The sequence below is a fragment of the Notothenia rossii genome, assembly GCF_949606895.1.
Source record: "Notothenia rossii genome assembly, chromosome: 10".
NCBI lineage: Eukaryota > Metazoa > Chordata > Actinopteri > Perciformes > Nototheniidae > Notothenia > Notothenia rossii.
Genome location: NC_136908.1, coordinates 28,498,548 through 28,520,786, shown reverse-complemented (window position 1 = coordinate 28,520,786; position 22,239 = coordinate 28,498,548). Strand labels below are relative to the sequence as shown.

The following is a 22,239-nucleotide window of genomic DNA, read 5'->3' as shown; positions in this document are numbered from 1 at the left end:
AATAGTTCTCTCTTTTTTCACCATACCTGTGTTTGCATCACTGACTATAGGAAAGTAAAAAAAACTAAAAACAGTTTAAAAAGGGAGTGATTAGTAAAATATGCATAAATAGAAAGAAAGAATGCTAACTAGGTAACATAAGATAAGAATAAACCAGTTTAAATGATTTGTTATTGGTTGTGATCCTATTCTAAAGATGATTGGATTATTGAAAAGTATACAGCTCCCTTTAATATGAGTGTTGAAAGCTGTATCCACAAATTCACCAGAATTTATGGATACACCAGAGTGGCCCAGCATTCCACTTCAACATTTTAAAAAACATCTTCCCGGGGGAGCACGCCCCCGGACCCCCCTAGAGGAGCTGAGGCCCGTCCACCCCCAATAAAGCAGGTTCAAAATAATTAGATTGCAAACATGTTCTTTTAGTAAACACTGAAAACGGGTCCCACAGACCCAAACAGCACACAAAGGTTAAAGGGAAGCATATTAACGTTAAAATGTGCTAAATATATACACTGCAAAAAACAAAAAAAGAGGAGTAAAAGTAGCCCCCGACTTGTTTTATTTTTTTAAAGTAGCCCTCACCCTAAAAAAGGTTGGTGACCCCTGATCTAGATCCTCTCTCTTTCCTTCTTTTCTAACACAAAATCACTGAAATGCGAAGTGCGTGGTCCGAGAAGGACAAACAAATCAACGTAACAGTGTAATATTACAGATCAACAACACAGATACGATTCTCATTTATTCATTTTATATACATTTTATTTATATAATTAAATCGATTTTTTGTTTGTTTTATCTGAGTGTTCCAGGGTATTCAATGAATACCTTGAAGGCCCTGACGGTTCGCCACTGGACATACCCTGGAGAGTTTAATTGCAAAATTAGTTTTGAAAAGAGTGCAAACACACTGGGGAAAGATTATACTTTAAACCAATAAAATAAATTGTTTGTATGCACACAAAAAAGACTTTAACTTATTTACCTAAACAGCGTCTGTAAGTGTGGTCTGGAGGTGACTGAGGCCATCATCAGTTTAATGTCTGGGTAAGCTCGTCCTCTGGCACTGAAGCCTGGATCTCCTCAGTGCTTTGATGCAGGATCACATTACATAACCATGATAGACACCATGATGAGTGTAAACAAAGCCACACATGTGACATCCTGCACCTGTAAGGAGCTGGACAAGGAATATAATGATTCCTTTTAAAGATGCAAACAATAAAAAAAGGAAATTCTCATACAAAAATGGCCCTCTACCAATCGGAGGTTCAGTGGTTTGATCCCTGCAGTCAACATGTCAATGTGTCCTTGGGCAAGATTAGAAAACCCCAAATTATATTCCAAAGATATGTCTATATTATTAAAATGTGGATAAAAACATCAGCTCAATTTCTAAGTTCTAAAGATTTTTTCTAGCAAACAACACAAATTAACAAAAACAATTATTTAGTGAATTTATTTTAAGTGACACATTAAAAGGCCATTCTTCAAAGTTTCTTCAAATAAAATGAAAGGATCTTAATGCAGATAAAGAACCTTTTAATACCAATACAACATTAAACAGGAATTGTGTAGTAAAATTGACAGAACAAAAAAAACATATGTGACAGATGTTCAGAAGAGTGTGTGTGTTTTTGAATGCCCACCGGACCGTACCTGTCTACATCCTGCTGATGTCTGACCCGCATGGAGGCCGAGTCCAGGTGCACTGAAACTAGAGCTGAACTCTGCAGGATCAGCTAAGCATGGCCTCGGGTGAAGGGGGCCGCATCGGTCAATCACAGGCTTTGGGTAATCTGTGCCAGGGGCAGGTGTGTGTCTACGTTTTCATCCCCACACACACGGTTCACAACCACTCTGAGTGAGTCTTTATCGTTTCTGCTCGTATCTTTGAATATCTTTGTAAGCCCTTTCCTGTGCGTGTGTGCTTGTGTGTGTGCGTTTGTGACTGTTTATGTGTGGTCTTTGTAGGACGTTTACCCTGAGGTGATGGATGTACAGATCACTTTCAAAGCAGTCAGATTTGTTCACCCCCCATGAACAACATGTTCCCGGCAGAGTGCAGCCTTCCAAAAGCCCTCATGTGTTTTGATAGCGGCGCTGTGAAAATAAGCTGTCTCTCTGCGGTATTCATCCGAACTCACAGAGCAGACAAACTTCTTATGGAGGCTGATAGCTGTCTCGCACAGAGATCTGGCAGGTATTTATCTCCTGCAGAGCCGGAGTGCAGTGACAGATTTCAGCAGGAGAGCTCTCTGCACAGCCAGGCAGCTTTGTCCTTTGAAAGAGAGGAAAACACTGAGGTGTTCACTTCTCTGTCTCACAGCTCTGCTCACTGTTAGCTCACTGCAGGCCTCCGGTATCTCAGGTTTCTATATCACTTCCTATGAAGAACTAAGGGTATTTGGTGATCTGAGGCCTGGCTGACACAATGCAGCTTATAACACAAGCCATCAGTCTGTGTCCTTAGTACTTCACCTTGGTCTACAGTACAACAGATTTCTCATCGTTGGGAAGACCCATTTGCATTTATAAGCATGTCAAATGACAAGCAGAACGCACAGTGCTCATGGTCCAGCTTACTTGTAGCATGTGTAGCAGTTCTTTCTTTAAACAAAACAACTGAGGCTCGATGTATCCTCGCGATGAGACTTAACATTGACCAGCTGCCCCTGACCTCTGACCCCTCTGCTCAATCGTTAATTGTTTAAATAATTGAGAGTAACAAAGATTATTAAAACATACAATACGATACGATACATCACAATACGACGCAATCTGATACGATATACTTTATTGTCCAAAACATTTATGATACATACATCATAAAGAATAAAATACATTAAGACATAACTTAAACTGTAATCAGTTTGCACATACACAATACACAGACTACTGACAATGGCAAGCTAATGCGCAAGCCTTATGACCAACATTTACATCTATTACATTAAGTGTCTAATTTCTCTCTTGTTGGAAAATAGTTGATATACATGATTTAAAGATGGAAGCATCTTTGCTGAAAACAGTAGCAAACATTGAAATTACAGGTCAAAACATCTGCTTCTACATTTGCTGTCTTCTTGCATATTCCTTTGCATTAGAATACTCTTATTAAAAAAATTGTGTGTTTCTGGACAGCATGGATCAAAGAGAACACTAGCTGATGAACCAATTCATGAATTAGCCATTATCTCTCGTGAATTGGTTGGATGGCTTAACTGTTTTAGGCTTTAAATGTCCTGTTCTGTTCACTGGCAGACATTCTTAAAGAGTAGACTTTAAACAGTGGAGTAAAGTCACTAAGTAGATTTGCTCAAGTACTATACTTTAGTACAATTTCTGCTACTTTTATCTTCATCTCTTATACAATTAGGTAATGTAAAGGTAAATGGTGTACTTTTTCTCGACATGAATTAATGTAATACCTTTAGTTACTTTACAGATTTGGATTAATGATGTGAAATCTAATCAACTCTTAAATCATCCTTTAGTTCCACCTGGAGTAAATTCACAAGCTAACCTGCAGTATACAAAGTCATTCAAACTAGCTGCACCTTTGAGAATACTTTAATGATCAACAATTATAAAACATATTGTAGCGACCCTGATAGGATGCTGAGGGTGTCACTCAGACATCCCCCGTCTCTCTGCCAATCACAGATCTGCACAGTGATGCTGGTCTAGATGCGGTCCTGTGGTTGGGGGAGCAGACGGGGGAGGGCGGGGAAGTTGTGACGTAGACACTGTTATATATATGGGTATGTGTGGGAGTTAGCGTTAGAGAGTGTGTAAGGTGGAAACCCCCATCTGTACCTGTACCTGTACCTGTATTCCTATAAGCTAAGAAGAGTTATTAAAGCCTAATAACTTGAAGCCTGTTTCCGACTCCATCTGTGAACGTTACATTGGTGTCAGAAGTGACTTTTCGAACGGAGGACGTCTATCCGGATGGGTGTTCGTAACTGCGTCACGGAGATGGAAAAGTTCAGCAAGATGGGAGTGAAGCAGGAAAGTAGGGATGGAGAGGAAGAAGGAGCAGGCGGGTGGTCAAAGGACATGAGTGGGGAGTTTGTGAAGGCACGGGAGGCGAGAGAGCGCCTGAGGGAGTCGGCGGTGATGATGGCTACAGACGCAGGAATGTCGCCATCTTCAGCTGCGTTTCATGCCAAAACCTAGCCGGATGTAAACAACAATGGCGGCGCCCATCAACCGGTAGCAGCCGCCGCGTCCGTGGAGACACCCAAGTACTCGGGTAAGGCTGACTGGGAGGCTTTCCATGCCCAATTTGAACTGCTTGCACATGCCGGGGGGTGGTCAGTAGAGACTAAAGCACTACAGCTAGCTTTCTGCCTCACGGATGAGGCTCTGTCTTGTCTGCTGCTGCTTATACCTGAGGATAGACACAGCTACGAGGCGTTAGCGGGGGCTTTGAAGAGGCGGTTTGGACAGTGTTTCCCGCCAGAGCTGCTCCGGAACAAATTGAGTAACCGCTGTCGGAATTCTGGAGAGACGCTGCGGGCGTTGGCTAACGACGTGGAGAGCCTGACGCGGCGGGCATATGCACACATGCCACCCGGAGTGCAGAGTGAGCTGGCACGTGATCGATTAATCAGGGCTCTCCTCCCTGCGGACTTGAGGGTTGGGGTACAGCTGCAGCATCCACAGTCCTTGCAGGCGGCCTTGGAGATTGCTGTGGAGAGAGAGATTGTGTGGAGTGTGGCAGGGAGGAGCAGGGAGGAGCAGCGGAGGGCCGGTACCACCGGCTGTGAGGAGCTACAGAGAGGAGGAGAAGCCTGTATGGGTTACCAAGGTGACTGAAAGTGTTCCAGTTTTATTAGAGGAGAAAATGAGGGAGATGGAAGCAGCTGTCAATCCAGAGAGGGAACTGTGACAGCAACAGGAGGCTAGATTCAAAGCGGAGCTGGCCTCTCTTGAGCGAGATCTCCAGGAGAGTAAAGAGAAGGAGAGCCTTGTGGCCTCTCTGGAGAAGTGCCTCCAAGAGGGCAAAGAGAGAGAAAGGAGCCTGGTGGAGGAGGGTGCCAAGAGGGAGGCGCAGTCTAAAGAGCTGCTCAGGAGCCTGGAAGCCGAGAAGGACCACCTGGAGGAGCGTCTGATGAACCAGCTGGCCCAGCTCAACGGCAGCATCGCAGACTACCAGCAGGAGGCGGCGGACAACTGGGAGCATTTGACCGCGCTGCAGCAGGAGGTGGAGCGGTTGGCGAGGGAGCGGGCCGAGTTGGAGGCCGAGGCGCAGAGCGAGAGCGACCGGGCCGCCAGGCTGGAGGAGGACATGAGGCAAGCACAGAGAGAGAGAGCCGAAGCAGAGTCTGGTAAGCAGAGGGAGCTGGAGCAGCAGCTGAGGTCCGCTCAGAGGGTCAGGGAAGGCAGTGAGAGCAGAGAGTGGCAGCTGGAGGAGCTGCTGAGGGAGAAGCAGCTGGAGGTCCGGCAGCTGCAGAGGGACTGCATCAAGTACCAGGAGAGGATCAGCGAGATGGGTAGAGAAGCTAAGGCGCTGCAGGAAGGTTACAACGAGCTCCAGAATAAGCTGGAACAATCCCAACTGGAGACTTTGAAAACTTTCGAGGACCTGAAAAGGACAGAAGCAGAGTTGGATACCGGTAAATCTCAGCTGAAGGAGGCCCATAAGCAGGCAAGTGTAGCTTTAGCGGAGATGAGTACCATGGAGCAGAACGCCCAACACAGAGAGGCCTTGAGGAAGGCAGAGGCAGAGCAGACCCGGGACTCTATGAGGTTCAGACGCGGAGGCGAACTGAAGGAGATGGAGCTGAGACTGGACGAGGTGAACAGAAGCGGAACTATGACACCAGGACAAGAGGGCAGCATTTCTGGGACGGGGAGCTGGTCTGGGTCTACAGCCCACAATGGAAGAAAGGCCGGTGCCCAAAACTGGACAGCCAGTGTGTTGGTCCCTGCAGAGTACTGGAGAGGGTGGGGGTAGTGGTGTTTGTGCTGAGTTTTGTTTGTTCCTCGTGGGCGAGGAACTTTGTAGTGGGGGGGTAGTGTAGCGACCCTGATAGGATGCTGAGGGTGTCACTCAGACTTCCCCCGTCTCTCTCTCAATCAAAGAGCTGCACAGTGATGCTGGTCTAGATGCGGTCCTGTGGTTGGGGGAGCAGACGGGGGAGGGCGGGGAAGTTGTGACGTAGACACTGTTATATATGGGTATGTGTGGGAGTTAGCGTTAGAGAGTGTGTAAGGTGGAAACCCCAATCTGCATCTTTGGTACTTTTAGATGCAAATACTGAGTAACATTTTGATTGCAGGAATTTTACTTGTAACAGAGTATTCCTACACTCTGGTAGGCTACTTACGTTTACTTAAGTGTAAGATCTGAGTACTTCTCCCCCTCTGCTTATTCAGTTAACTTAAAGCAAATTGCTACAAACTAACTGAAACTAACTTACCCTATTACATTTTTTTTCAAAGTTAGCTAAAATAGGACAACTAAACGGAAACATAGCTAGTGTACAACACTTTGTGTAAAATGGGTTTTCCTTTATGCAATGTATCAGTGTGTGTTTCTGTGAAGAAGGAAACGCAGAAAATCTCTTCAGTAAGCATATAGTTCTTTGTCCTCAAATTGGTGACATGTTGTGTTCAGATTGTATTTTCTGGTAGATCTTTATTGCATTTTACACCTGCCTGTCTCCAAACTTTCTCACAGGTCAGTCTTTACTGTTTATAGTAGCCTAGCGGTAAGTCTGCATAGACTCAGCATGAACCACCACACAAGGGCTTAATGGATCAGATATATAAATATCTGGAGTTTCGTCAACGTTTCTTCCATATTCCTTTGAGCCCGACTGGACCATGCAGCCCCTCTCCTCCATGGAGACCCTCCCTCTCCCTGGGGGATCGGTCTCTGCTGCTGAATGTGTTGGACTCCGGAGCGTCACCCCGACCCGACGCACTCTTGTACCAGAGCGCAGCTGTCACCATTACTTCATGCTTATTGGCCCAGGACCGAGAGTGGCAAAGCGAAGGCAAACAGTGTGTGTGTGTGTTTGTGTGTGTGTGTGTGTGTGTGTGTGTGTGTGTGTGTGTGTGTGTGTGAGAGAGAGAGAGAGAGAGAGAGAGAGAGAGAGAGAGAGAGAGAGAGAGAGAGAGAGAGAGAGAGAGAGAGAGAGAGAGAGAGAGAGAGAGAGAGTTGGACCCCTGCTCTCTGCTCCATCGATCTGCAGATGCGTGCAGAGGAGCTTCTACCGGTCGTTGCTCGTTGGACACTATTTCGGAGCTTTTTTTGTTTCAGGGGGATGCCAAAAGTGGAATTACTGTTTGGAACATGCTATTGGAAAATTTGGTACGGTAAGACTGTGGCGGTTATGTCGTTTTATTTCATGTCGCTGTGTTTTAGCTTTCATTTAGACTGCTGAAGTGTTTACAGATCCCCCCCGTGAACAAAGATACAGAAAGCTCATGCTCCATGCAGAACTGATGTATCGACATGTGAGTGACTGAGCTGAACTTTGCCTCACATCAATGCAAGCTTTGGATTCAGGCTTTACCTGAAGAGACTGGAAAGTATAAAACTGAGCAGCAATGTGAGTTATGGAGCTGCCGAAGATGTGGGATGATGATGAGAATGATGATCGTTGTGATGTTTTGACATCTGCTCATTTTCTAGCAGTGATGTAAGACCTATCCAGATCCTTTACTTAAGTAAAGAACAAATAACACACTATTAAAGTACTGTGTTAAAAGTCCTGCATTTGAAATGTTACTTAAGTAAAAATAAGTATTTATAATCAGCAAAATGTTGTAAAAATAATAAAGTTAACCGAATGCAAACAAATCTAAATGATATATATCAGCAACAATATTAGAAAATTGTTCTAACAAACTCATGAAGAGAAAAATACTGAAGGAAAGTATAATACCTTTACATTGCCCTTAGGCCCTTAACCCTTATTTACCTGGGGGTGGCAGGGCTAATGTTACTGCACTGATATGAATGTCATCATCATTACCATCATCTTCTATAATTTAGACCAGGGAAAGTCAGTCAATTCACTAGGTTAGTATGTTAAATAAGTTAATAATGACACATCTCTATTAATAATAACAATCTTAGGTAATATTTTAGTGCCAATCAACACTCTTTTGTAAAAACTAAGATTATTGCTGCTTTTGTTATATTCTTAACTTTACAATGGGATCATAGGATCGCAGTTATACTGAGGCAGGGTGAAACTGAAGCACTGTTTCAGACCTCTCTGTGTGCTCACTTTAGATTCTGTGTCCCAAGTTGAATACACAATACCACATCAGCTTGTGTCCTTTTAAAACAAAGTATTTTTGGTCTTTTAAGGCCCCTTGTCACAGGTTTAGTATTATCATTATTATTACAGGAAGACTTTGAGAGCAAGAACCTTTCACAAGAACTTGATAAAAGTACATACAAAAGTAGCACACAAGAGTTACATACATCAACAAATGATACAACAACTAGGCCAAGGACGTATACGTAAGGGACAACATTTGTTCAATGAAAGAGCATGCACTTTGCTGTAGATGGTTTTGCTTGAGTGGAGCTCAGCATGAGCCAATCTCAGTAGTAACATGAGGACTTTGGAGGGCCAAATAGTCTCAAGCCATATAATTTACGAGACAATATGATCCAATTTGAATTATTTAGAGGACTTAAAGGTGAAGTATTTTGCAACAAAGGTTAGATATTTTCAGAGAAAATGTGTGACATGTTTTGTGTAGAAAAAACTACACCCCTAAGTTGGGAATCAATGCTTTTGGATATGGATGCACTGGCTGCTGAAATCAGTGGTCCTTGTTCTTATTCCAGAAACGTCTTATCTCTCCAATACATGGGTGCCCACACTTTTTCAGCTTGGGAGCTACTTTTAAAATGTCCAAGCCCAAATGATCTACCTACAGGGCCGCCATGGGGGGTGTACTAGTGGACTAAACGGCGGATAAACTGTGCGCTTCAGATGAGGAGGTGAGGCCCCCTCATAACTGCATGAACCCGTATGGCACAATACAACTCAGACTGGCTTACCCGTACGTCAATCAAGTGGCAAATGCCATAGTAAGGATGGATGGTAGGCTCACATTAAAAAAATTAATTAAAAAAATATGATCGCGATCAACATATTGGGCACCCCTGCTCCAATACAATCGAACCAGGTTAATTAGAGTTAGGCCGTTAGGAAAAAGGCATTACAGATTCAAACGCTTCCCAGAGTACATGTTGCTATCATTGTTTAATATTGGAAAAAGTTATTAACAAGCAAGGCAAAGCAAGGCATGCCATTTTATTTATATAGCACCTTTCAACTAAAGGCAATTCAAAGTGCTTTACAATAGCGAAATTTTTTATAATTAGAAGCATTAAGAAATAGTGCAGCGGAAACACATTATAAAATTGCATTTAAAAACTGTCATTAAAAAGCAAAGATAATAAAACATGAATAACACAGGCACATGAATAATAATACAAGTTCTAAGAATTGCAACGGACCTTCATGTTTCTGGTAGTTTGTTCCAGATATTTGGAGCATAATAACCAAACTTCTCCATGTTTAGTTCTGACTCTGGGTAGGGCTGCTCGATTATGGCAAAAATCATAATCTCGATTATTTGGGTCAATAAATGTAATTGCGATTATTAAATGCGATTATTCATTGACTTTGAAAACATCCATTTATTGGAGAAAAAAAAAAATGAACAGTATGTTTTTAACAGTGGATTACCCTGAACTTTAAGTATAATTCAACTGAAAAACCAACAAAAAAAAAGTTATAAAAAAAAAAAGTCATAATAATAATACAAAAATAATCGTTTTATTTTGATTACGTTGTTTTCGTAATCGTTGCAAGCCATAATCGTAATCGCGATTAAATTACGATTAATTGAGCAGCCCTAACTCTGGGGACAGAAAGCAGACCAGTTCCTGAAGACCTGAGAGATCTGGATGGTTCATAATTTAGCAGTAGGTCTGAAATGTATTTTGGACCTCAACTATTCAAAGCTTTATAAACCAGCAGCAGTATTTTTGAAATACATTATTTGACACACAGGAAGCCAGTGTAAAGACTTCAGAACAGGTGTGATGTGATCCACTTTCTTAGTGTTAGTGAGGACTCAAGCAGCGGCGTTCTGAATTAGCTGCAGCCTTCTAATGGATTTTTTAGTGAGACCTGTGACGACACGATTACAGTAGTCGAGTCTACTGAAGATAAATGCATGGACTAGTTTTTCCAAATCCTGCTGTGACATTAGTCTTTTAATCCTCTATATATTCTTAACGTGATAGTATGCAGACTTAGTAATTGTTTTAATGTGACTGTTGAAATTCAGGTCAGAGTCCATGACTACACCTAGATTTGTTCAATGCGCTTACTCAGTGTTTGAATTGGAGCATAGTCTCCTGGTGAAATGGTTATGTAAATATGTGTGCCATCTGTATATTTATGGTAACTTATTTTGTTGTTTTTCATTCTCTGAGCCAGTGGTAGCATGTAGATGTTAAAGAGAAGAGGCCCCAAGGTGGAGCCTTGAGGGACCCCACATATCATATTTGTCAACTCAGATGTGTATTTACCTATAGAAACAAAGTCTTTCCTGTCCTTTAAGTAGGATTCAAACCAATTTAGAACTGTTGCCGAAAGTCCCACCCAGTTTTGTAGTTGGTCTAGTAATATGTTGTGGTAAACAGTGTCAAATGCAGCACTGAGATCTAATAATACTAACACTGAAGTTCTGCCACTCCGCTGTGTTAAAGCATCCTAATTTGCTCAACATCTTTAAAACACTCTCCTTTATGACAGCAGTTCAGCTGTGGCTTTCACTAATCCGTAGGGCTAAACGGCTATTGCTTTGACACATCCAATGAATCGTCATGAGGCAGAAGAGGCTTGTTGCAGAACATGAGGTTCAATGAACTCCAGGCTCCTTCACAGTTTCTTAAGTGAACAACCAGTAAACATCTGTATCATTTCAGTTTAAATCTGTGCTGTAACCAAAAACATATTTCTGTGGGCTCTTGCTTTCTCTCAAACTGCGTCATCTTCTTTATCTTCTAAAGAAAGTGCCTCCCAGAGAAAATATCCTAAGTGTGTCATACTCAATGTTAGAGCTTTGATGAATAAAAGGTTCATAATGAAACAATCTTTCAAATAAACATTTTGTCATCACACCCACAGGTTACCTAAATGTGAATATGTCCTGTTTTCCATTATTATTGTTGCAAATTGAACCAACTCTGGGTTTGAACTCCCAAAAAAAATGTACTTCAAAGACATTATCAGGACAGGACGACAACACTTCCTAAAACAGGCCCCTCATCCAAGATAATTAATTTCAACCTTTGCATACTCAGTTTGAAATATACTTTTACCATTTTTTAATAATGTTTTTCTTTATAAATATCATCTATACAGGATATTCATGCATACACCAGATTTAAATGATTACAAAAGAAAATGTTTAGGTTTCAACTTTTGCTTTTATAAAAATACCATCTTGGCATGAGTTATGTATACAAAGTTGCTTGTAAACAAGTCATAATTTCCTCTATAATATCTATTTTATATTTATTTGTGAGAAAACCTTCAAACATTATTTATAAAATGTGCTTATGAAACCCACAACAATTAAGTAATAATTTATTTTCGCCACCTACTTGTTATTTAGTTGTCAACCAAAATGTTGTTATATTTTTTCTTTGGAAGCTTTTCCACTTCTGCGGTTCAAGGGTTGGTCTGGAGCCAGTACCTGATTGCGAACTTGTTTTCCTGAGGGACGTACAACTTTGGCAGTCTGCACATTTTGCTGAACTATTTTGCTGAACTACACTCTGGAGAAACGTATAAAGTTGGAGAAATGTTGCTTGCAATTCAGTCTAGCTTCGTAAGTTCATTGGCAACATGAGCAGCTTCAAACTTTTTTGCCGTTGGTGTTGTTGTGAGGGATATTCACGCTGTTGCATCAATGGTTAACAAGTTTAACCAATTACTAATCAAACTAGACCCCGCATGGAACGACACTGCAACATTTTTTGGTGGAAAAGGGTTATTTGTGAGCCCATTGTTCTTTTCTGACAACAAGCTAATCAGAAGAAATCATTTGGGACTCAATTTATGTGTGTATGTTTGAGCGGGTGAGGATGCAATTTTCATTACCTGTGATAACCACCGTATGTGACTGTAGGTTCACATTTATGTTTAGTGCCTCAACTGTGACATGTCTCCATGCTTTAATGTTCAAAAAGCTCTTTATTTTTCTCATACTGCCTGTGCTGCAGCACCTCTTTTCACCCTCTGTCTGAAACCAGAGCCCAGTCTGCTCTGATTGGTTAGCTGGCTGAAACTGTTGTGATTGATCAATTGCTAAGAGATGTCAAGTCCCTCAGTCTGTCACGTAACATGGATTGGAGCGCTAGTGAATAGAAGCGTGAGTGTTGCATAGTTATGTCATTATGTTACAGAAGTAAACAAAGAAGTCTAATGGAGGCATTTCACTCACTCGTGTGTGCGAGAGAAACTCCCCCTTGAGGGAACACAGGGATTTTAGCCTTTACAGACCATTTAAATGCACAAAAACCTATATTACACACTACAGGAAGGGGAAGACCCTAAAAGTATAGCGCCCTTCTAAATGTATTGTATTCAGATGCTAACATTTGTGCTCATTGGAGTGAATAAATCATCAATTATTGTTTGTTTTTCTAATGTGTGGTCTGTGTTTTTTTCTGCAGGTAGTGGTTGTGTTCTGTCTGTGGAGTACTGATGTCAGCAGAGCTTATGTTTTTCAAGCCAGTAGACCTTCAGAGGGAGACAACCCACCCACCCACACTAAAGGTGAGAACAGCCCCCAATTTTTATTTCTAAGTAGTGAAATAAAACTGGTCGTACATGCTGGAGATCCCCAACATGGTCATGGTTGTTTACGTGTTGTAGTCTTGAAAAGTTAGTGTACCTAACATTCAGTAAAAGTAAATTTTGAAATACTGTATATTCCAAATATTCCATTCCGGACATATTATTCATTATGCTGCTCCAGCAGCATGTTGTACTTGCAAACAGGGACCGAGCATTTTATTTTAATCTTAGCATATAAAGTATGCTACAGAATACCATAGCTAAATTGATGAAAAAGAATACATAATCCAGGACACTACATCTAAGCAAACACAAGTGTGAAATAAAAATGATCTGATGTGAATCAGCCACTACTGACATTTTGAGAGAACAAAAACAATATTATTGAGCTCTCTGTTGGTCCATTGTGCATTGAAGTGAACTGGAACCAAAGGCTGCCTGCAGAGTGCTTCGAAAAACAGCTGGTAGTTATTTGCTTTATGAGCCGTTTAGATTTAACGGCCTTTAACCTGCATGAATACTCTCTGTACTGTACGTACATGAATGTAATATGCCAACGTATTTTATTCAAGTAAGGTTTATGTACAATCTTGAGTAAAACAGATTTATGTTAAGTAGACGAATAAAGTTTGTTTGCAGCAGTTGTGTGCAACCATGCCCCTCTCTTCTCTCCAGTCGTTTCAGAGTGGGTCAGCTCAGCGGGCTCCTGCAAGGGGAGGTGCTTTGAGCTGGACGTAACCAAACCTCCAGGATGCAGATGTGACAATCTGTGTAAGACCTACATCAGCTGCTGCTCCGACTTCGACGAGCAGTGCCTCAAAACAGGTCAGTCTGATGTCACAATCGCTTCTTCTGGTTTCACATCTGTTAACATGTTATCCTCTGATTTGGATGCTTGATATCACTAGCATGATATCACAAAACAGCTTGGGTAAGAGTCAAGCCAATGGCCAAGAAACAAGTGATTACGTTTTGTTTGACTTTCTTGTTTTACCTTAAGGATAAGGACGGTGGTACTATATATTTTTTCGTAATATCAACAAGTCCATGAAAAGATCAAAAGCAACAATTTCTTACACTTTCTGTGCCACTTAGTCCATTTGTATTTATAAAATTGAAACAGCTAAAAACACAGTTTCTTAAAAAAAAAAAAAAAGGATCAGTCATTTCCTCAAGTAGTTTTTGGCAGAAGTTATTCAATCAGGTAAAAGTAGTTTATTAGTTAAGGGACTTTTTTCTCAAGCAAATCAATCCATTTGGTGCAGTAGGTCGCTTGCATGTTTGTTTAGGATTATTAAGTTATGTTTTAATTGCGTTGCAACTGGATATACAATTTTTTTGGTTAACCAGAAAAAAGTTGTGGATAGCCTGGTATTCTTTTAACTCCTCAGCATTGGTATCAAGTTAGATGAGCTGATACTTAAAGGTGACATTAAAAAACGGATTGTCACATAACAGAGATTCTTTGAAAACCATTGTCAATTGGCATACTGTTTCAAAAATAATGGCAGGTGGCAAAACGACAACATAAACCAAGCTTAACATTTGATAAAGGGCAGATCTGTTTGGTTGCTGATCATAGGATTCCGTAAGTCTTCCATTGAACGGCAATGGGTCGACTCGAGTCCAATCAAAGACAAAATATTTGTCCCAAAACCTGCGTTCTTCCAAATATCCAGCTGGTTATAAAATAAAAATCTGGATTTATAGAAGTCTATGAGAAAATGTAAATATGTATTTCTCGTTTGAATTATCCTAGGAAAGTTAACTTCAACCTGACTTTATAGTCTCAAACATTAGTTCTTAGTCTTTTTAAATTATGGTCCCATTTAGAGTACACATTTATCGATGCTGTTATTCCTCATATTATCTGTGACAGTATACAATAGTGGAAGTAAAGTGATACAATTACTACATTTGTTTGGAATACTACACAGCAGTACTACAGTAGCTCCAGTCCTAAGAAAACTCTATGTACATACCATGATACGTGCTTTCTGCTGTAGCTGATTAAACATGAACAAAGGGCAACTGTCCTGAAGTTGCCAAAATGTCAATTTTCATCTGATGCTAATTTAGACCTTGGCTTTGGAAGAGAGTGTAACTGTGGCTTCATCTTGAAAACATTAAGCAAACAACAGTGGGGCTTTATGCAAGACAAAAACACTTAAAATCTTTCCAAATGAATTCGACAGTCCCTTCTTGTCTCAAATTACGTCTGCTTCACTTGTAATTGTAAAACTGCTACAGACATGCTGCCTGAGATGTAATTCACAGTGTATTCATTGTTGATGTTGTCATATGTGTCTCAGCGGGAGGTTTCGAGTGCATGCAGGATCGCTGCGGGGAGGAGAGGAATGACGAGCACGCCTGCCACTGCTCACAGGACTGCCTGGAGAGAGGAGACTGCTGCTCCAACTATAAGTCACTCTGCAAAGGTACTTATCATGATGTGTGTCTATAAAACATTATACAACTAATTGAGAATGAATGGGATTTAAATTAGGTAATTACTCTGAGCTGTTGTTTCCATTTGAGGTGAGGCAACATGGGTGCACGGAGACTGTGAGGAGATCAACACGGCAGAATGTCCTGCCGGGTGAGTCTGAACTGACGTCAAACTCAACAATTAAACTCAAGAATGTGTGTTTAATTGAAGTCTTAAGAGAACTGTTAGTTCTTAGTCCATATTAGACACATCAGACCTTTAGTATCATTTATCCAATTTGATTTAAAGGTCTCCTATCATGCAAAATGTACTTTTTGATCTCTTTTATACATAAACATGTGTCCTCGGAGTATCAGGGAACTCGCAAAGTGTCAGAGAACAAAACCCTCTCTCTTTTCTTCCGTACCCACGTCTCCAAAAACGGGGAGCACAACGGTGCTAATCCAGATTAGCCATGGCCCATGTAATATCGGAAATGTGGACTGGCTTTACACCCACGGCCCTATCAGAAACATCGCTGTATCAGAAACCTTACGCAACGTGTTTTGGACGTAATATGCTCTTTGTTTACATTAGCAAGCATCGCTAACACTCAGAGCTAAGCTGTACTAGAGAGAGTATGTATAAAAAAGCAGGAAAATAAATTACTTGAGGAAATTACTGATCCTTTGTTTTTTTTGAAAGAAACTGTGTTTTTAGCTGTTTCAATTTTATAAATACAAATGGACTAAGTGGCACAGAAAGTGTAAGAAATTGTTGCTTTTGATCTTTTCCTGGACTTGTTGATATTACGAAGAATATAGAGTACGACTAAGTAAGTAAAAAAAAATGTAATCACTTGTTTCTTGGCCATTGGCTTGACTCTTACCCAAGCTGTTTTGTAAAAAAAGCATTTGAGGCCCATACTGTTTCAGAAATAATCCTTGATGTGGTTTTGAACATGATATGGCGTTGAGAAGGATAGGCATGGCTAGAAAGGGTGATCTGTTTGATATTCTGAGCAAAACACATCATAGACATGTTATTTATATATTTTTTTATATATCTGAAACCCATAATGTATGACTAGAAATAGCATGACAGGAGTTCTTTAATGAAAAGTAAAGAATAATAACCTTAATTACATCCAAAATACAGATATTGCCAATGGTGAATTTTTATCTTTACATCCTTCTTGTGTATAGCTTCATCCGACCTCCCCTCATCATGCTGTCTGTCGACGGGTTCCGAGCATCCTACCTGAAGAAGGGCAACTCTGTCACCCCCAACATACATAAACTCAGTACGTACTCTTGACTTTGTCTCATAATATCGTTTTCTGAATCCAACACATGAGCTATGTGACAAAAAACTCTTGTCTATTTTATACAGTTGTGTTGGAATAATACCACTTTACCGCTCAAAACTCAGCATAATGGAAAAATAACGTTTTTTTAAAGTACCAATTTATAAGAAACAGGAGGGCTCTCTTTCTGGAAATCAATCTCAAGTAGGCTTATTCTTCTTGTCTGGAACTCTCTTGACACAAAGCCTAAATCCTTTACCCTGGAACAAGTAAGATGAGGTTTGCACTGCTATAGTATTTTCTCCAAGAACCCTTTTGCTTACCCAATCTCAAAGAATAAAATATGAGAAATTACTTTGACCTCGTAACAACGCATTTAAGAAACAAATTAGGATTAAGCACTATTTGGTCTAGGAAATATATCATCATAGTTTTGGTTAAAATTGTTATGTTTTTGTGTTGATTTTGGCATTCCTTCTGGTCAAAATCAATAATATTTCCAGCAACAGAGTTCCAAAAGAAAACTTCTTATTCTACTGCGGTGGGTCTGACAGTCTGCAACGTTTAGTTGTCCTTCTTTAGTGTCTAACGTCACAGCGTCATTGTGACGGTGTTGGGCCAGAACAGCGAGTCAAAGCTCTGCTGATGGATGAGGGAAGTGTTCTTGCTTAAGGTCTCAGAGCTCTTCACCTCTTGCTGTATCACCAACTTAAGGTCAAAGGTGGCAGAAATGAATAATTTGGGTCCCTTCTATCACCTATCTGTAAAGCTGATAACCAATGATAAAGGTCATGTAAGGGGCTGATATCATTAAAAGCAGGTCAACTATGTCCCTCAACAACTTACCTCCAATCTATTTTGCGTCCTACGTCACCGATCTGTTCCTTTTGTCAAGGACAGGAGACAAGAGGAATCAGAGGAACAACAAGACCACAACACATCAGAAACCTTGAAAGAAAGCCACATTAGCCCCTTCTTGAAGAAAGTTTGAAACATGAGGGACATTAGAGCCTCCTCTCCATATGCCCACTACAACGTGAGGATTCCATGAACAGATGAAGAAAACGCCCTAGTTTATCTACCTAAACTCCCCCTTGGTGTCTGCCTCTACCATTGGCTTTGAGTCACCCAGCATCAGAATCATCCTCTATCTCCACAGCCTGATAAAACCACAACTGATTGTGTACAAAATACAGTAAACTCTGATACTGATGTCTGCAAGGTCTAGGCCACAAGAACAATGGACCTCAGATGTTTCGAAGACAAATCGGGACCCTGCATGACAGTATCTAGCTTTAACCTACTGTGCTTATTATTTAATTGACCATTTTGATTTGCTTGTATATGTTTTAGAAAGTTTACATTTGAAAAAATGACATTTGTCCTTTTAGGTGAGTGTGGTACATCAGCACCCTACATGCGACCAGTCTACCCATCAAAGACCTTCCCAAATTTATACACCCTAGCCACAGTAAGTAACTACTGGTTATGTTGTTCAACACTAGTAGCCCTGTTCAAAAGGTCCAACAGCAAAGCATATGATGCTGATGCAAGACTGATATTTAACATTAAAATAAGTACTATGTGTGATCTGTTTGTAGGGTCTGTACCCGGAGTCTCATGGCATTGTGGGAAACACCATGCATGATCCAGTGTTTAATGCCACCTTCAGCCTCCGCAGCAGGGAGAAACTGAACCACCGCTGGTGGGGTGGACAGCCTGTGAGTACACTCTAGTTAACCGCTTATGATGGGTTATAATCAAGCGGCAAACTCTGGGGAAGAGCCGGGACGCCAATGCGGAAGTGCCTCAAACTGCAGTTCATCTAGTGGCCAGTAGGAGCAGTCTGCAGAAGGGAGCAATTTCCATAGACCCCAATGTTAAAATGCCCAACTTTAGAGCAGAATTAAACATGTTTACATCCATCCATCCATCCATCTTTTCCCGCTTATCCGTGGTCGGGTCGCGGAGGTAGCAGTTCCAGCAGAGAGCCCCAAACTTTCTTTTCCCTGGCCACATCAACCAGTTCTGACTGGGGGATCCCAAGGGCGCTCCCAGGCCAGCGAAGAGATATAATCCCTCCACCTGGTTCTAGGTCTACCCCTTGGTCTCTTCCCAGCTGGATGTGCCTGGAACACCTCCCTAGGGAGGCGCCCAGGGTTTACATCGTGGTTCAAAAAACCATATTCTCTGTATAGTTAGATGCCCCCTTCATGAATATGGATTGGGGGAGTGAATTTTTTCTCAACTCATCTGTTTAATTAATATCAAGCCTTAAAGCTTTTGCATAAATTAGGGCGTGGTCACTTTGATGGATATGTACATGCCTCACTGTCAGCTAACAGCAACTTGTCCACTCTGCTAGGCTACAACCATAGAGGCTACAACGTTAGTTAGTTGTAGTTACTGTACTTGAACCTTTAGCTTTAGCCGTGTTCATGGTGATTGTGCCTTTTAGGGAATATTGTTACAAATACCAGACAATTAAAATGTTGTGCTGTACGCTTGAATGTACTAACAGAACTTCCAAGAAGTCTAAAAGGATAATATTATACATGTCCCGTTCACAGGTGTTTGTGTGCTTGGTAGCTTAGCTTGTTACTTATTAGCCGGCTAAGGACGTAACCCTTTATACATACATATACATTTTAGTTTATGATTCAGCCTTAGGTAAGACTTTTATAGTCTATGGCTATGACGCCCGTAATGCTAAACGGGAGCAAATGTTAATAGGGGACCCAATTATCCCAGTGGTGGCCGCCGGAGCTAACGGAGCCGCAGGGGGCTAGCTCCAGCCAGCGTCCCGGAGCTAGCCCACTGCGGCTCCGTTAGGTCCGGGCGGTGGAGTCCGTCGTTATAACTGGAGATCAAGGAATGCAGCGAAACGCAGACTTGGTTCGCCTGCTATAGTATTAGCTAAATAAATTGTGTTGAACAAGGCTTATTAAGCTGAACATCGCCACAATTGTTCTGCTATGTATCGGTACTTCTTTTCTTAACGTGTGAATGACAAGCATTAAGAATAACAAAATATAGCTAATTCTCTTGCAGATTGTCTCATTTGATTATGAATGGAACGTTTATATAGGGGAACTACACTGTTAGCAGTAACTTGGTATGCATGTATTTCATGTTAGCTTAGCTTCTTAGCCTGAGCTAGCTCTGTTTACTTCCAGTTCGGAGGCAGCAGGTCCCGCCTCGGCTCCGCCTCTTTGCCCTTATTTGGAGCAGGCAGGATTAGACTCTGACGTCGCTGTCAAGCCGTTAGTGGCCGACTCCGCCTACTAAGGGCTTCTCGGCAACTCTGCAGAATCCTATGGGTGACGTCACGGACACTACGTCCATTAATATATACAGTCTATGGTTATAATCAGGGCGGCTAACTAAAAAAGGAAGAATGTACACTAAGACTTTGTTTCTCACAACCTTTCTTGACTCATAGAAAGACTAATATCAAATTGATACCTGCTTTAGGTACACAGTTTAGACTAGTTTAGCATAGTGCCCGTAATAATCGGAAAGCTGCCAGCATAGCTTTGTAAAAGTTCACTAATTCAAACAGCTTAAAAATTATGTTAAATTAACAAATCCTAAACCGCTAAATCACTTAAAATGTACATATTGATTCAGAATCAGTTAGCTATGAACTGGAGATCTTTTTTGACTGAGAAGTTTGGTACAAATAGCATCTCAAAACTGCTATGCTAATAATAGGCCTGTGTGGTGGATTTACATAATTCACCCACAGAACTATTGTTCTGCACAGACATTTTAGTTAACAGGACTTCCTCTTTTGGCCAGTCAGTTTTCCCGGGCTTGAGTTTGATTACATGCTGTTTTGATGTGGAATAAAAGACTAGATTTTTCCTTTGAGACACCGCCTCTGACTCCCGTCTCTCGGCACTACATTGGTGACCCCGACATAAGTCTTGTGGAAGTATCCGAGACTGAAACGAACATGGCAAATAACGCAGTCTTTCGTAAAACTGCCGGAGTTTTGGGAGACGTCCGCAGCAGCATGGTTCGCACAGACAGAGGCTCAGTTCTATTTTGTGTAGGCTTCCTCTATTAATCCCCCGCACTGAAAATTAGGATTAAGCACTATTTGGTCTAGGAAATATATTATCATAGTTTTGGTTAAAATGAGTATGTTTTTGTGTTGATTTTGGCATTCCTTCTGGTCAAAATCAATAATATTTCCAGCACCAGAGTTCCAAAAGAAAACTTCTTATTCTACTGCAGTGGGTCTGACAGTCTGCAACGTTTAGTTCTCCTTTTTTAGTGTCTAACGTCACAGCGTAATGGTGACGCTGTTGGGCCCGAACAGCAAGTCAAAGCTCTGCTGATGGCTGAGGGACTCACTTCGGACTCACTTCCAGTATAAATAAGAAGGAGGCCCGACAATCTGCTCCCTCTTTTGTTCAGCACCCCGGTGCTGAAGCACTGTGGAGACACTAAAGAGCAAAGCTCTGCCGTCTATAGGCGGGATCCTGCAGGAACTGCCGGAGATCATCGAAAAGGCAACCGCCTGGAGAGGTCTCCTCGTTCCCCCGGCTCAGGAGAGCTCTGTTTCTCCCAGGTACAAACCGTCAGGAGTGACCCGGTGTCCTCATTCGTCCCCCTCACTAAAGTGGAGGGCTTGATAGATGTTGGTTTGACGGCTTTTTTTCGGGGTGAAGCAGGCCGGCACGGTCACCGGACGGCGTCCCTTGCTGTCCTCCCCCGGGGACCAGTTTGTCGTCCGCGGCGTCTGCAGCGGCTAACAACATCGCTCTGCTGTCTCACTCCATAGTGAGACTATCAGAGCAGCCCTCCATGCCCTCCGAGGCTTCGGAGGAGATAGGCAAGGCTGCCAGCACGGCATTCACCCTGTGCGCATCTGTCGCCGTCTCCACGGCGAGGATTGCGGCGTGGGCGACGCAGATTCAGCGGTACCTCTGGCTGTAACAGGGGGCTATACCGGAATCTGCAAGGAAGGTCCTGCTTGAGGCTCCAATCAGGCTGTTTGGACCTCTTTTTCCAGGCCATGGTGGAGTCGATGAAGTCCGCCTCGCAGAAGGCGGACGACATCAGACTGCATGTCAGCTGGCTTCAGCCTGCCAAGCGTCCCCAGTTCCCGTAACGGCAACGACGTCAGGGTCGCCCTTCGGCGGCCCCGTCCCAGGTCTCCGCTCCTCCGCGAGACCCTCCGAGGAAGCAGAGCAGGAAATGACATGCTGGGGGGGGGGGGGGGGGGGGGTGCATGTGAATGTCATTAGCTGCAGCTGTTTCTCACATGTCCCCCACACGGTGCAAGCCGTTTTTATTTGGGGGAAGTCCCCCTATTTTTTCCCTCTCTGACACATTCTGTACTTCACTCTGTACTTCACTCTGACAAAACTGTCAGAGTGAGTGAAATCGGGGACCTCAGCTGTGCGCCCTCTTTCCTGCCTGTTGGCACGCAGAGAGCGGCCCTTTGTTTCCCTCTTATGGGAGGGATGTTTCCTTTTCCTCTCTAACACACTCTGTACGGAGTTTCATGTCAGAATGTGTGTTTTCGGAGACTCAGCTGAGCGCCCTCGAGCCTGTCGGCAGTTTCACACATGTCCTCTGTCCCAGATGTGCCTCCTACACACGTCTATAGGCGCTTTCACACCAAG

The 22,239-nt window shown here is 42.2% G+C and overlaps 1 protein-coding gene across 2 annotated transcripts in view; it reads left to right on the top strand.

Annotated features, from left to right (window-relative positions):
- Positions 1–7,181: 7,181 nt before the first annotated feature.
- enpp2l (ectonucleotide pyrophosphatase/phosphodiesterase 2-like) overlaps positions 7,182–22,239 on the top strand; it is an 82,604-nt gene continuing 67,546 nt past the window's right edge. For both annotated transcript variants that reach the window (XM_079654905.1, XM_079654906.1), the window contains exons 1-8: positions 7,182–7,330; positions 12,743–12,845; positions 13,542–13,691; positions 15,179–15,304; positions 15,405–15,465; positions 16,500–16,597; positions 17,992–18,071; positions 18,202–18,321. In XM_079654905.1, the coding sequence (XP_079511031.1) occupies positions 7,313–7,330; positions 12,743–12,845; positions 13,542–13,691; positions 15,179–15,304; positions 15,405–15,465; positions 16,500–16,597; positions 17,992–18,071; positions 18,202–18,321 (756 nt within the window). In that variant the 5' untranslated portion in view covers positions 7,182–7,312. The remainder of the gene's footprint in view (positions 7,331–12,742; positions 12,846–13,541; positions 13,692–15,178; positions 15,305–15,404; positions 15,466–16,499; positions 16,598–17,991; positions 18,072–18,201; positions 18,322–22,239) is intronic.